Here is a 13,357-nt window from a genome sequence, read left to right as displayed (position 1 = left end):
TAATAGTGTAGCACATGCACTGATAGTAATAGCTAGCATTCTTTTTGTGTTTGTTATATAACAGGCTGTGTGCTAAGTTGTTACCATCATTTACCTGATCTTTACAAGCTTTTACAGGTAAAGAAAGTGAAGAAACTCACCCTATGCCATACAACAAGTAAAGATATCAAAACTCAGACTTGATTAGCTCTGAAATTAACTGATTTGCTTGCTTCTCTTACCTTCTGTAGGAATTATCACAGATGTTCTCCCCCCTCATGTGGACATATATGCCTTGGTCCATGCACATGTAAGGGAGAGACTGTCAAATCCATTATTTTCACTTGATCCATTGTCTTGCCTGGATCTTCGATGACTGCTATTCACCAAGCCATCTTCCCTCTGTTAGTGCTTGACTGTTCTGTCCCTCCCTTAGAGGTTTCTACTCTGATCATGTCTCCTTTTGCTGTGCTCACCACTTTCATCTGGGTTATAGGGTCTTCCACTCCACCATTCTACCTGCAGGAGTGTATGTGCCAGTGTGAAAGTATGTGTTTGTGTATTTGTGTGGCACACACAGGGATAGGCAGACCTCTCAAAGATGCAGGAACCCCAGGGTCTGGAATTATTTCAGAGCTTACTTATTAAGAAAATATGGTGGCTTAATTATATCCTAGTAGTTAATTTTATGGGAAAGATCATTCCTAAAATTTGTGTAAAGATTTCAAGAGCTTTATGCGTGTTCATACTCTGCCCTAGAACTCCCTCTACCTTTAGAATCTACTCTAGGAGAATAATCAGAAACTTTCATAAAGGTTTATGCATAAGTTCATTCCAGCATTATATATATTAATAAAAATTGCAATCATTCTAAATATTGAGATATTATGAATTATAATTTTAAAGACCTAATGAACTGCTCAGAATATAATGTTATACAATAAAGAGTGATACTCATATGCCTTCAATTAAGTCAATATTTTTAGGGAAAATAACCCAAAAGGAAATATACTATCATGTTAGCTGTGTCTATTACCACATTGTGGATGGTTGTTAAAAATTATTTTATCCTTTTTACTCTTTCATGTTATTTCATACTTTCCATAGTGAGCATCAACTGAATAATTCTAAGAAATTTTTTTTGCAAAGGACACTTTCATAAAAAATGTTACAAAATTATTAGAGCTGTATGCCAGATGCTTTGTTAACTACTTATATGCCCTATCTCATCTAATCATCCCTCCAAAATCAACCTTATAAATGAAGCAGAAATTATTATTATGTTCATGTTACAGGGTAAGATACTAACAGCTAAGGGCATCAGTGACATTTCCTAGTGTGGAGGGCACTGGCCAGCAGTATCCATCCCTGCTACAGATGCTTGTTGAAACACAAGAAAAACATACACAGGGACAACTGAGTCCTGTGGGGAAATAGGGATGAAACAGCCACTTTCTCTAGTGGAGAGCACCCCGTTCTCCTGCCCAAGCAGGTTTTTATTAAGAATACAGACACATTGTGGATTACAGTCTGGCAGGGAAGATAAAAAAGGAATAGGTGTTTTCAAAGGGTCTGACAGAACTCTCGCTGGGATTCTGGGCTGAGAGTTTGTGTTTTATCACTTAAAAAGACTACAGGGTCTAAAAGCTAGTCCCATTTCCTGCCCGTGCCTTCATATTCTAATTCAATAGCATCCTCCAGCAAGCAGATCTCACAGGATCTTGTATATTCTATGTCCCAGGCCTGATTATCCTGGGGTTCCACTGACTCTGGTATGGACTAGAGCCCCTGTTATTTCCACAGGCCTGAGTTGGGCAGAGGAGACAAAGGCAGCCAGGAGACTTGGATTTCTCATAACTAAGAACAAGGACTCAGGCTTTGACAAAGCCGAGGAGGCAGGGGTTGATGTCGATCACCCCTTCATTTCCACAGCCCCAAATCTCTTCCCAGAGGTCTCCACGTGATCATGCCTGTCTTAGATGATCCCCCCCCATGGGAAATCTTACCCGTCATTGGCTAACTGATCAAGCATAGGAGGCCAGGCACAGAACAGGCAGTGTTCATGCCAGGGAAATAAGTTTTGTCTCCTTAGTGGCTCCTGGTTCAGAGGTCTCTTACTCAGCCTTAGTCGTGGGGGGTTACAGCTTCCTGAGACTAGGCAGGGTGGGCCCCAACATCCTAGGACACAAAATAACTGATAGAGCTAGGCTGAGAGCCTGGATGATCTCAGTTAAGTGATTGCTTTCTCAAGATGATTCACCTTAATTTATGTTTAAAACCTGTTCTCTGAAATCCATCTTTGGGTCCCTCCCTTTGTATTTCACTCTAGTGCTATATAACCCTAGAGATCTGACTTCCACAGATAGACATAGACAACATTACAATGCTTTCAGTTCAGGTGTCTGAATAGCCTTGTGCACATCTTTATTCTTTAAAAAATGCAAGTAGAGCAGGCTTACAGTTGCTGGAGGGGAAGTGAAGGGATAGAACTAAAAAAAGAAAAAAACTCATGGACACAGACAACATTGTGGGGATTTCCAGACAACAGTAGGGGTTGGGGGAGGAAGAAGATGGTAAAGGGGGGACAAATGGTAATGGATGGAGACCTGACTTGGGGTGATTAACACACAATACAGTATACAGATAATGCAGTATAGATTTGTGCACCTAAAATCTATGTAAGTTTATTAACCAAAGTCACCCCAGTAAGTTTAATAAAAAGAAAAAAAATAAATATAAAATGGGAGTAGAAAGATCATTGCCCCAAAATAAAGACGGGAATGTAGAATAACTCAATGGAACATGTTGGGTAGACAACTGGATTAGTATTAATGGTAAAAACTGATATCTGCAGCATGATGGTGAAAGACAATGGTAAAACTTCTTTGATTAATTATTCTTATTTTATTTTTCTTTCTAGCAGAACTGGATGATATCCCAGACCATGTCTTCACTAGAGGAATAATCATAGCTATTTTGATCTCAGGGGCAGTCGTGTGCCTAATGATTGTGGTTGTCACTTATAGAGTTGACTTGGCTCTATTTTGTAGACATTTCATGAGAAGAGATGAAACATTAACAGGTAACAAATATCATAATGTTGGGATTTCTTATCCTATGGTTTCATTAGGAAACCTAATAAAAAAAACAAACTTCATCTTATTTTGATTATATTGTTGACTTAATATGTGTTACAGGTTTTCCATAGGAAAAATTGCTCTTAATGTATAATCCATTATGGATATTGTCTATGCTATCTTTTTTTTGTGCTTACTTATATGCTGCCAAAAATTGTTCTCTAAATGTTTCATGTATTATGTCATATCCTACTAAATGCTCTATGAGATGCTTGATCCCAGGAACTCAATGTCATTGTTCATGCACCATCTGGGCACCTTATACAGTGGGTTCACTCCATAGAGATCATTTAAATTGAATTGAATTGAATTGTATTATGGTTCATTATTTTAATCTGGCAAAGGAGGCTGCATGATGTACTTTAAGGAACCCTGAACTAGAAGCTAAATGACCTGGGTTCTAGTCTACCAGATCTGCCTGTTTTTACCTACTACTATTGGATCTGGTGAATCTATATCTCAGGTCCCCTATCTTTTAAAGTTTCAATATAATTACTGAATTTAAAAAATCAATCTAATCCATTGTACTTGCTTTTGCTTTTGTGTGTATGTGCACACACATCTGTGTATGTGTGTGTGTGTGTGTAGGACACACATATTTCAAAGCACAAGCACAAAAAAATCTAAGAAATTATACAGTAGAAAGTTTCCTACCAGCCTATCCATATCTGTGTACCCATGATGTACCCATCATCCCCTGGTAGTACATCCAAACAAATATGAATCTTATCCCACTTTTGTTTAAAAAACAAGTCTTGTGTAATATACACTATTCTGAACTTTGCTTTACTATACCTTGGATACTCTGCCATAATGAGAGTTTATAAAATCTCTCATTTTCTTTACAATTTTATTTCTTTGGATAAAACCCTACAGAGTTTTATTTCTATGGATATACCACTGTTTATTTAGTCACCTTTTGATGGGCATTTGGGTTATATTACAACATTTTGTTATTATAGAAATGATGTGACAAATAGCTTTGTACAGTGATTGTTTCATATGTATGCAATATAATTGAAGGAAAAATTCCCCAAAGTGTAATTGCTGGACATACCAAGCATAGATATAGTTTTTATTTTGAAAGATAGTGCCCATTTGCCCTTCATAGGACTGTATTGCCTACAACTCTCAAATGATAGGAGTAACTTTTCCCAGAGTCTTACCTACAACGTTTTGGATATGTGACAATCTGGCTGGTTAAAAAAGTTGTATTTCAATGTAATTCTCATTTGCATTTCACATGCTCTTGCAAGAGCATGAGCAACTTTTTATTTGGTTAAGACTCATTTTTATTTCCTTTCTCAAAGTAGCATCCATTACTTTGCCCATTTTTTAAATTGGGCTGTTGGCTTTTTTTCTTGTGTATTTTGAGGATTAATTTACATTTTAAGGAAGTTAGCCTACCGTCTATAATATGAGATGCAAATATTGTTTCCCGGTTGTAATTTGTCATTTGACTTTGCTTATGTCACACATTCTCTAATGTATTCAAATTTATTCTTTCTTTTATGGTTTCTGGATTTGTGGTCATAAGCAGAAAGGCCCTCCTAACCTCAAGTTATAAATAAATTCTTACATTTTTTGAGATTTTTCCAGGTTCATTTTCACATTTACAACTTTTAATTTACTAATATAAAGTTAGCAAAGTTAGTTAATTTGGATTTGAGTCTGCACATGTGTGTGATTTTGCTGAGGAAAGAAGCTCCAACAAAGTGGAGGGTTTGTTTTTGTTATTTTATTACTGGGTCTCTACTTGCATAGATCAGTGCATATCTCAAAATGGGTGTTCACTAATGTCTCTTTATGATTTTCAACTAAGATTTTGTTTATCCTTGTAGTTGTGTTTGGCCCAATTCACAGAAATTTTTTTAATTCACATGTCTTAGCTCTCAATGTGGCTGTGCATAGAAATATTTAGAGATGTGCTCCACAGCAGCTGTACTTAGATTGTGGCCCATGGACAGAACTCATTTGTGAAAAAGTAAAGATGGAGATACAAGTACAAAAAATTAAAACTTGTACATTATAGCAATTTTATATTGCTGCACTATCCAACAATGTGTTCAGTTATTGGTTTATGAAGGATTGGAAATGAAAGAAATCAATCAACCAAAAAAGCTAAAACCAACTTAAAATGTCATTATTTGCTACAGAATTTGAGAAGCACTAGTCTGAATGACTCTCTGTAGTCCCAAAAACCCATTTACATGTTGGTTTTATTTATACAGAATCAAGGAAAAATTATTAGCTTTCAAATTACTTTTTGTTTGGACACTGTGTCCATTATTGAAGCCAGCAAAGATTCCATTAATTGGGTTGAAAAATAAATTATAATATGAATTAGCCTATTTGCTAAGCCAACAAAAGAACTGCTTGAAAAAATGAATTTGAAAGCTAATTAATAGTTGAAAAACTAATTTTACATGGGTAAGAGTAAAGCTGTATCACATGTATATCACAATATAAATTGGACTAAATTATCTTTCCAATTTATTACAATTAGTTAAATATGATTATGAAAAAATATGCCTTTCCAGAAGTGTACTTATTTATTTTTTTACATCTTGATGCCTGTTTTAATCACTGAAATAATTATTGTATTAATGAAAGCACTCACTCTTATATTAATAAACACCTGTATTTCACAGCAATCTAATAGAATTTTCCAGGGTACCTAGTTACTGATTATGTTAAGAACTGGCTCTATTTTTACCAACTTTAAACCTATCTTTGATATGTATGTTAATTCTGCACTTTCACCCAAGCATCCTGTCATTCACATGCATGCAATTATGTAAAGCAATTGTTTTAAATCAGCAGTAGGTTCTGACTCAGATTGCTTAATGAGAGTGTTATAAGTAGAACTGAAGAAGTTTTTGCCAGAAATAGTGTTATGTGAGCCTGGATGCTGTTAAAGAAATTGAGTCAGATTTTGAGTGTAAATGATGTGGCACCACAAAAATATGGATCTAGAATGGTTTCGTTATATTCAATTTTAATAAAAGATCCAATAATATTTAGTCTTATATCAAACTCGTTAATCACAATAATGGACCCAAGAATACATCTAACTCCTCTATCATCTAACCAATTGCCATGGGATATAGATAAAACATTCCCTCTACCACTTTCCATTCTTCCTCTCTTGTCCCAATTAGCATATATCACATTATTTAGGACCTGACTCAAAATTTCCTTCTTTTGGAAAGCATGTGCAAGATCACTCCTTATTCTCTGACAAGATTATTTGATTTGTTTGGTTTGTGTTACACTCTCTTGTGTCTGCCAATGTGTTATTTGTAAACTTTTCAAATTGTTGCATTGTGTGTTACCTCTTCTCAGATATATTGGATGAAAGTAAAAAAAATGCATATAATTTTTTAGTAACCCAGTTAGTAGAATCCCTTTGTTATTTAGATAACACATTACTCTTGAATTTGTGCCTTTAGCCATTTGGATACTGAATACTGCTTCATTATTAGGAATAAAATAGGGGAAGATGCTATCATCAATGAAAACCTTTCAATAGACTAGAATTCATTGTATTTTTATTTATTATATAAATATAAATAATATTTTAAAACATCATAGCATGTGTTTTTATAGCATATTGTTTCAATTGCCTCTATTGTTATTTCCCACTCTTCAGTGTAAGCACTCAACTTTGTTGGTGTTTTTTCTTAATTTAAATTTCATTTTCATTTACAGTTTACATTCAGTATTATTTTCTATCAGTTTCAAGTGTACAGCATAGTAGTTAGACAATCATATACTTTACAAAGTATTCTCCCTAGTACTTCAAGTACTAACATGTCACTATAAATAGTTATAATATTATTGACTATGTTTCCTATGCTGTACTTTACATCCCTGTGACTATTTTGTAACTACCAATTTTATCAACATTTTTGAGGGGGTCATTTTGAGGGTAAACACTGAGGGTGGTAGAATTAAATGATATAAGTCGAATAAGCCAAGGTGAAATTTGCTTTCCAATGCTAGAACAAGGACATATTTGGGTTACTTTATCCTCTATTGTCTTCTAATTCCTTTATTTCTCAAATCTATGACTTATATTTCTTTCTATTTCTCTTTGGTGTCAAAAAGTAGGAGTCTTGATGTATATGCTTACAAGTAAAAACATTTGATAATTGCTCAAATAGTATATAAGGTTTGAGGATGCTATGCTTGTCTTTAATAATTTAAGTTATTCCTTGTTTTTGACATTTAAAAATTCAGAAATAAAGAATAATGCATAAAGAATAATCATGGAAGCAAATAATATTTGAGGAAACTTGGGAATTACCTAAACATTGTTTTGTTTTTTAATTTGCTTTCTATCATAAGTATTTTCTTCATTTTTTCAACAGCTTATTGAAGTATAATTAATATACAAAGAACTGCACATATTTAATGTGTACAGTTTGATGAGTGTGGACACACAGATGCTATACTTAACTTTTATTTTTCAATATTTCCATTCCCATTTTTCACAACTTTCACTCAAATTAAAACTTAAACTTTCATTTACATACCAATTAAAGGAATAATATGTCTTTCATCCTAGATGGAAAGACATATGATGCTTTTGTGTCTTACCTAAAAGAATGTCATCCTGAGAATGGAGAGGAACATGCCTTCGCTGTGGAGATTCTGCCCAGGGTGTTGGAGAAACATTTTGGGTATAAATTATGCATATATGAAAGGGATGTAGTGCCTGGGAGAGGTAAGAAAGGGAAAGCCAAATAGAAAACTAGTGGATATACTTTCTTTTCATAAGATGAATAGCTTAGCCTAACCCTGTTTGGCTTAAAAACAATTATAAATGACCTTCTGGCCAGAAATAACCAGCTAAATCAGTGTAGTGATTAGCGAGAAAACAAACTAACTGCACTGCTCCCATTAGTGGCCCCTTTAGGACCCTGTCTCTTCATTGCACTTCCCAGTTCTTTAAAATTTTGGAAAGGGACCAAGCATTTCATTTTTAGAACCAGCTCCAGAACTGGCATTATTGTGAAGCATTTATTTAGAAATGCTCTATAGTTAAGAACACCTGTTTTGATGATATTTTGTGCAGCAGAACCAGACCCTCATTTAATACATGACCCTTTAAACACAAAAAAACACTACTCTTTATTATGCTGACATTGGTGGGAAAACTAAAGTAAGAAATAGGAAAATTGGAAAAAATAAAAGGAGATTGGTGTTTTATATAATTATGAAAGTCAATTTTAAATTAATATATAAATACAAATGACCATAACAAATTTCTTGCAGCAAAGTACAATGAAAATCAAAGATATTTACTAACATGTCCATGTTTTCTCTGAAGTCTTTAATAGCAAACATTTGAAAGCTGGTGCCATGAGTGCTGATGCATTTCAAATCCTATGATGTCTTCATTGGTACCATACTTTATTAACTTATCCAACGTTTACTGAATTCATCCTTGTGCCAAATTCTTAACAAGGCATTGAAGATGTGGCAGTAAATTAAGAAATGATTGTGCTTTTTCCCTCTAATCATACAAATTAGAAAGGAAAATATTACAAATTAGAAAGAGAAAATATATTACTGTTTAATTATAAATAACTTCTCAAAAGAAATAATATGCCAAATTGTCAGATGCTTATAATACTGTGATATTTTTGTCAACTCTATCTAAGAATTTAGGAATCATTATTGCTTGCCTTTACATCAGTTTTAATATTTTACCATTATTTTCTAGCAGTCATTTTGAAAAAGATTTTTCTTCTTAGTTCCTAAATAAAGAATGTTTGTTTTCAGTTATAATATGTTTTGGTTGAAAATCTCTATGAAAAGGGATAGAGGTCTAGAACAGAGGTTGACAGTCTACTACCCATGGGTCACCAGGGACCTGCCACCCTCACTGACAGCCACAAGCATTTGCTTACATGTTGTCTGTGGCTGCTTTTTAAATTACAACAGCACAGGTGAGTTGTGGCAAAAGCTATATGACCTGCAAAACCTAAAATATTTACTTTCAGGCCCTTTACAGAAAAAGTTTGTCAACTTCTGGTCTAAAATAATGGCATTTCTTAAAAATTTTAAAATTCCTATTTTAGCATGCTCCATCATACACATGGGAAGGCAAGGCAGTGTAATAGTTAGAAATAAGTACTACAAAACAAGACCATGTGGGTTCAGGTTCTGGTTCTGCCATTTACTAGCTGTGTGACTCCGGGATAGTTACTTAACTACTCTGTGCTTTGACTTCTTCCTCTGTAAAAAATGGGGGTATACTTTCTTTATAGAGTAATTATGATAATTAGATGAGTTAATATACATAAAACATTTAGTAAGGGGTGTGGCACAGGGTAAGTACTAAGTAAGTTTTCATTATTATTGTTACCTAGATAATTGCTTTTAATAGTCATATCAAATTGAGAATAAATGGTTTGTCTTAAGGAAAAACTTGTGAATTTCAGAGTTAAATAATAAAAATTAGACTGTGCAAAATGATTTCTATTTCATGCTCACCCTTTTAGTTTTCTTAAATTAATATTTCACATCTTGCATTTTCAGCTGTTGTTGATGAAATCCACTCCTTGATAGAGCAAAGCCGAAGACTAATCATTGTCCTAAGTAAAAGTTACATGTCTAATGAAGTCAGATATGAACTTGAAAGTGGACTCCATGAGGCACTGGTGGAAAGGAAAATTAAAATAATCCTAATTGAATTTACACCCATCAGTGACCTCACATTCTTGCCCCAATCATTAAAACTTTTGAAATCTCACAGAGTTCTGAAGTGGAAGGCTGATAAATCTCTGTCTTATAACTCAAGGTTCTGGAAAAATCTTGTTTATCTGATGCCTGCTAAAACAGCCAAGCCGTGGAGAGATGAATCTGAAGTCTTGCCCATGCTTTCACAGTCCTGATCTGCAGAAAAGCTGAATGTAATAAAGAACTCCTGATACTCTGGAGACTGAGTCGATGAGCCTGTTTATAACCAAGGGCATTATTCAAAATATTTAACCCTATGAAAATCCTACTCATAGTCTGAAGATGGAATGTCTTTAGATTGCCAGGGATAATACTGAACATTGAGCTGTGGTTGTGTGTTCCCAGAAGGCCCTGGAATAAAAAAGCAAGAGCCTCCTGTTTTTCCCTCTTCCCTAACTGGATGTTGAGGCTGGGGACTATGCAAAATAACTTATGCCTTACAAAAGGGCACATCTTTAAGATGCTAACAATTGAACTATAGGATTTTAAATTTATGAAGTGGAATTTTCTGTGAGCCAGCAGGTGAAATAGTAACTGGAATGGTGCTGTCACCATCACTCTATAGCTAGTTACCTAGCTCTAAACATTGTGGACAGTCCCTGGGATGTGGGGGATCACTGACAGGGCTGCGTGCACAGTAGAGGAGTTAGGTTTGAGCCTGCTATAATAGAGCCAATGCCTCAGGATGTGTTTAGTGTATGTCTTCCATGACGACAGGCATGGTTCTTGAAACTCCACTGAGGCACTGCACAGGGCATGCTTACTTAAGTCTATTTGTGGGAACTTCTTAAAAGTGACCCAAAACAACTTTTTATTTTTCTTGAGAAATACAAATTTTAATTCAAATGATTCTCCAGGTCTTTCAAAAGTGGTCAAAAACATTTGTTGACTTTACATAAATGTTTATAAACAATATGGTTGCCAGATCATATTAGCCACCAACCAATAAAAAATTATAGTTATTTGCTTGAGTTTTAAAAAGTCATACCTTTAAAATGCCTGTAGGGTGGATGCAACATAGCATGATGATTTTGTGTGTGAGCTGTACAGCCAAAATGCTTGAGTTCAAATCCTGGGTTTACTTCTTTCTTCTGTGACCTCTGGAACATTTTCTAATGGATCTGTACCTCACTTTCCTCATCTGTAAATTAGAGTTTATAATAATTATACCTACTTCAAAGGAGGTCTAAATGAATAAAGCACCTATGACAGTTCTTGGCTGAGACTTAATATTCTTTAACTGTTATTACCATTTTTATTATTATCATTAGTTATTACTTAGATCAAATTTTTAGCAGTGCAGTAAAATAAATGCCAGGAAGCAGGAAAGCAAAGAGATATGGAGAAGAAGGCAGTTATGCCTGAGGACATTAATTGTATATGGAGAGAAGTGTATAGGAGAGGTATACCAATAGGTTCAAGGATATTTCTTCATTGGACAGGAGCAACTTTTGACATTGGAAGACATATATCTGTCTTGCTACTGTGAGCCTAGCCTTCTTGATAGCCTCAGCAATGATGTCTATGTAGGACAATCACTGAGTGAGTGATAAGGATCAGCCTTAAAGAGAAAGGAAAGTGTTGGTTAAGTTTGGAAGGCTGGTTAGAACATATTCATGCAGTGTGAATGTTCCAAAAAAGCTTAGAGAGAGACTGTTCAAAACAGCTATAACATTGCTGAAAATTAAGGAATGATATTTTCATGAGATTTCAATGTCAGAAAGTGATTCAATTTTTGTAGTGCTTCCAATTCTGTGTTCTAGTTTTATGGCTAGAAAAAGTAAAATAATTAAATTACTAACATGTTTTATATGTGAAAATATATGATCAGGAGAAATTTTATTGCAATCATCATAGTCTCTACTACAGAGAATAATTATGCTTTTCTCTTGTACTATGCATGCTTTAAAATATAATATGTATATTTTTATTAAATATCTTAAATGTGTATGTTAAATATATGTTTTAAAATGTATTAATGAACTACTGGTCTAGTGACTTCAGTTTTGAAATATCTAATGTCTGTTTCATTTTAAGATTCTAATCCCATTGTCAATGTAAATTCTCATCTGTTTTAATAAGATATGAGTCATCCTACCTCTATCTTTTTTTTTTAGTATCAGATTACTTTGTGCCTACCTTCTTCATTTTATCTTGTTTTGAAGCAAAAGAATTCCCTTTCTTACAAGACCACTCAATACTCAGCACAAGTACTAGGTTTTCATATGCTAGTTAACTTTTATTGATGGAATGAGATCATTCTCTTTTATGGCTTCAGATGTCTTTAAATTGTGGAATCCATTTGAGAGAATCAGTGAATATCAACTCTCTAAGATGTGTAAAGAAGTACCTCATGTATATCTATTATATACTGGCAGCATTTGTTAGATTAAAGTTTTATACTCTCTTAAAGCAGAGAGAGATCTTATTGCCCACATATTCCAAACCCAGGATCTTGAGACACAGTAAGTCCAGGGACTTGAATCAGATCGCCTAACTTGCTAGTGTGACAAGGCTGGGGCAGAAAGATATACTGTGTTCTGTCTTTGTAATTTCCTGTTGAACCGTGAGACATCAGGCAAAGTTTTGGAGGCTGTGGGCCCTTTCTTGGGGAGACACCTTATTCTAGGGTGGTCTTGGCCATCATCCTGCAGAGAGGATGCAGGACTGTTTAGGCTGGCTCAGAGGAAAAAAAAATGAGTACAAAGAACTTCCAGGTTTTCTTCTAGGCTACAAGGGTAGAGATGGAGGAATAAAATTGCACTCAAGACCTCCACAGTATGAAGGTGTACACTTGAAAAGATCAGTGTACAGGGCTGAATTGAAACATAGCTTTAAAAAACTCAGAGAAAATAATTTGCCACTTTGGCCTGAAGCACAGTTCTGAGGGAGAAGGCCCAGCAGCTGAGAGAAGCCATCATTTTGAGTACAAAGAATGACCAAGCCACAAATCTAACAGGAAACAGGATGTGTGTGTGCTATGGGCAGGACACAGGGACCTTCTAGCCCCACCTGGATGCCACATTGAGAGTGATCATAGTCCAAGCTGGGAGCTGTGAAAACAGCATCTAGAATTCTGTGCGTGACCTGTGAGAACCAGCTTTTATCTCATGGCCTGATTTGTGGATGCACACACATGCCTGGGGAGGCAATGCCGCATGTTACACCTGATACAGCTTGATGTTGTGAGAAATATTCTTCATATGAAAGGTTAAGACTGACAACAAAACAGAGCTATGAGGAAATAGAGATAAGTCAAAGGAAAAACATTTAAAAACAAACATTAGTATTCTCAGAGAAATAAAAAATGATGTTATATTACAGCATGATGAAGTGGAGTTGAAGATTAAAATGTTAAGTAACTGAAATGGAAAACAAGCTCCCAGTGTTGGAGGCTGGTGAGGTGTCACTAAGAATATAAAAGAAAAAGCTAAGCAAATTGCAAATAAATATGAAAAATTGGAATATTAGCCTAAGTTAAAGTAATAGAA

At 34.8% G+C, this 13,357-nt stretch overlaps 1 protein-coding gene across 6 annotated transcripts in view; it reads left to right on the top strand.

Annotated features, from left to right (window-relative positions):
• IL18R1 (interleukin 18 receptor 1) overlaps positions 1–11,949 on the top strand; it is a 46,106-nt gene extending 34,157 nt beyond the window's left edge. For 4 of the 6 annotated variants that reach the window (XM_036028348.1, XM_036028346.1, XM_028516196.2 and 1 more), the window contains 3 exons: positions 2,900–3,061; positions 7,687–7,845; positions 9,666–11,949. In XM_036028348.1, coding sequence (XP_035884241.1) covers positions 2,900–3,061; positions 7,687–7,845; positions 9,666–10,021 — 677 coding nt within the window. In that variant the 3' untranslated portion in view covers positions 10,022–11,949. The remainder of the gene's footprint in view (positions 1–2,899; positions 3,062–7,686; positions 7,846–9,665) is intronic. The other 2 variants (XM_028516197.2, XM_036028349.1) reach the window with 2 other exon arrangements.
• Positions 11,950–13,357: the final 1,408 nt, after the last annotated feature.

Source organism: Phyllostomus discolor, chromosome 6 (assembly GCF_004126475.2).
Source record: "Phyllostomus discolor isolate MPI-MPIP mPhyDis1 chromosome 6, mPhyDis1.pri.v3, whole genome shotgun sequence".
In the NCBI taxonomy this organism is placed as follows: Eukaryota; Metazoa; Chordata; class Mammalia; order Chiroptera; family Phyllostomidae; genus Phyllostomus; species Phyllostomus discolor.
The sequence above is the reverse complement of the archived record's forward strand: the minus strand, read 5'-3'. Positions and strand labels throughout refer to the sequence as shown.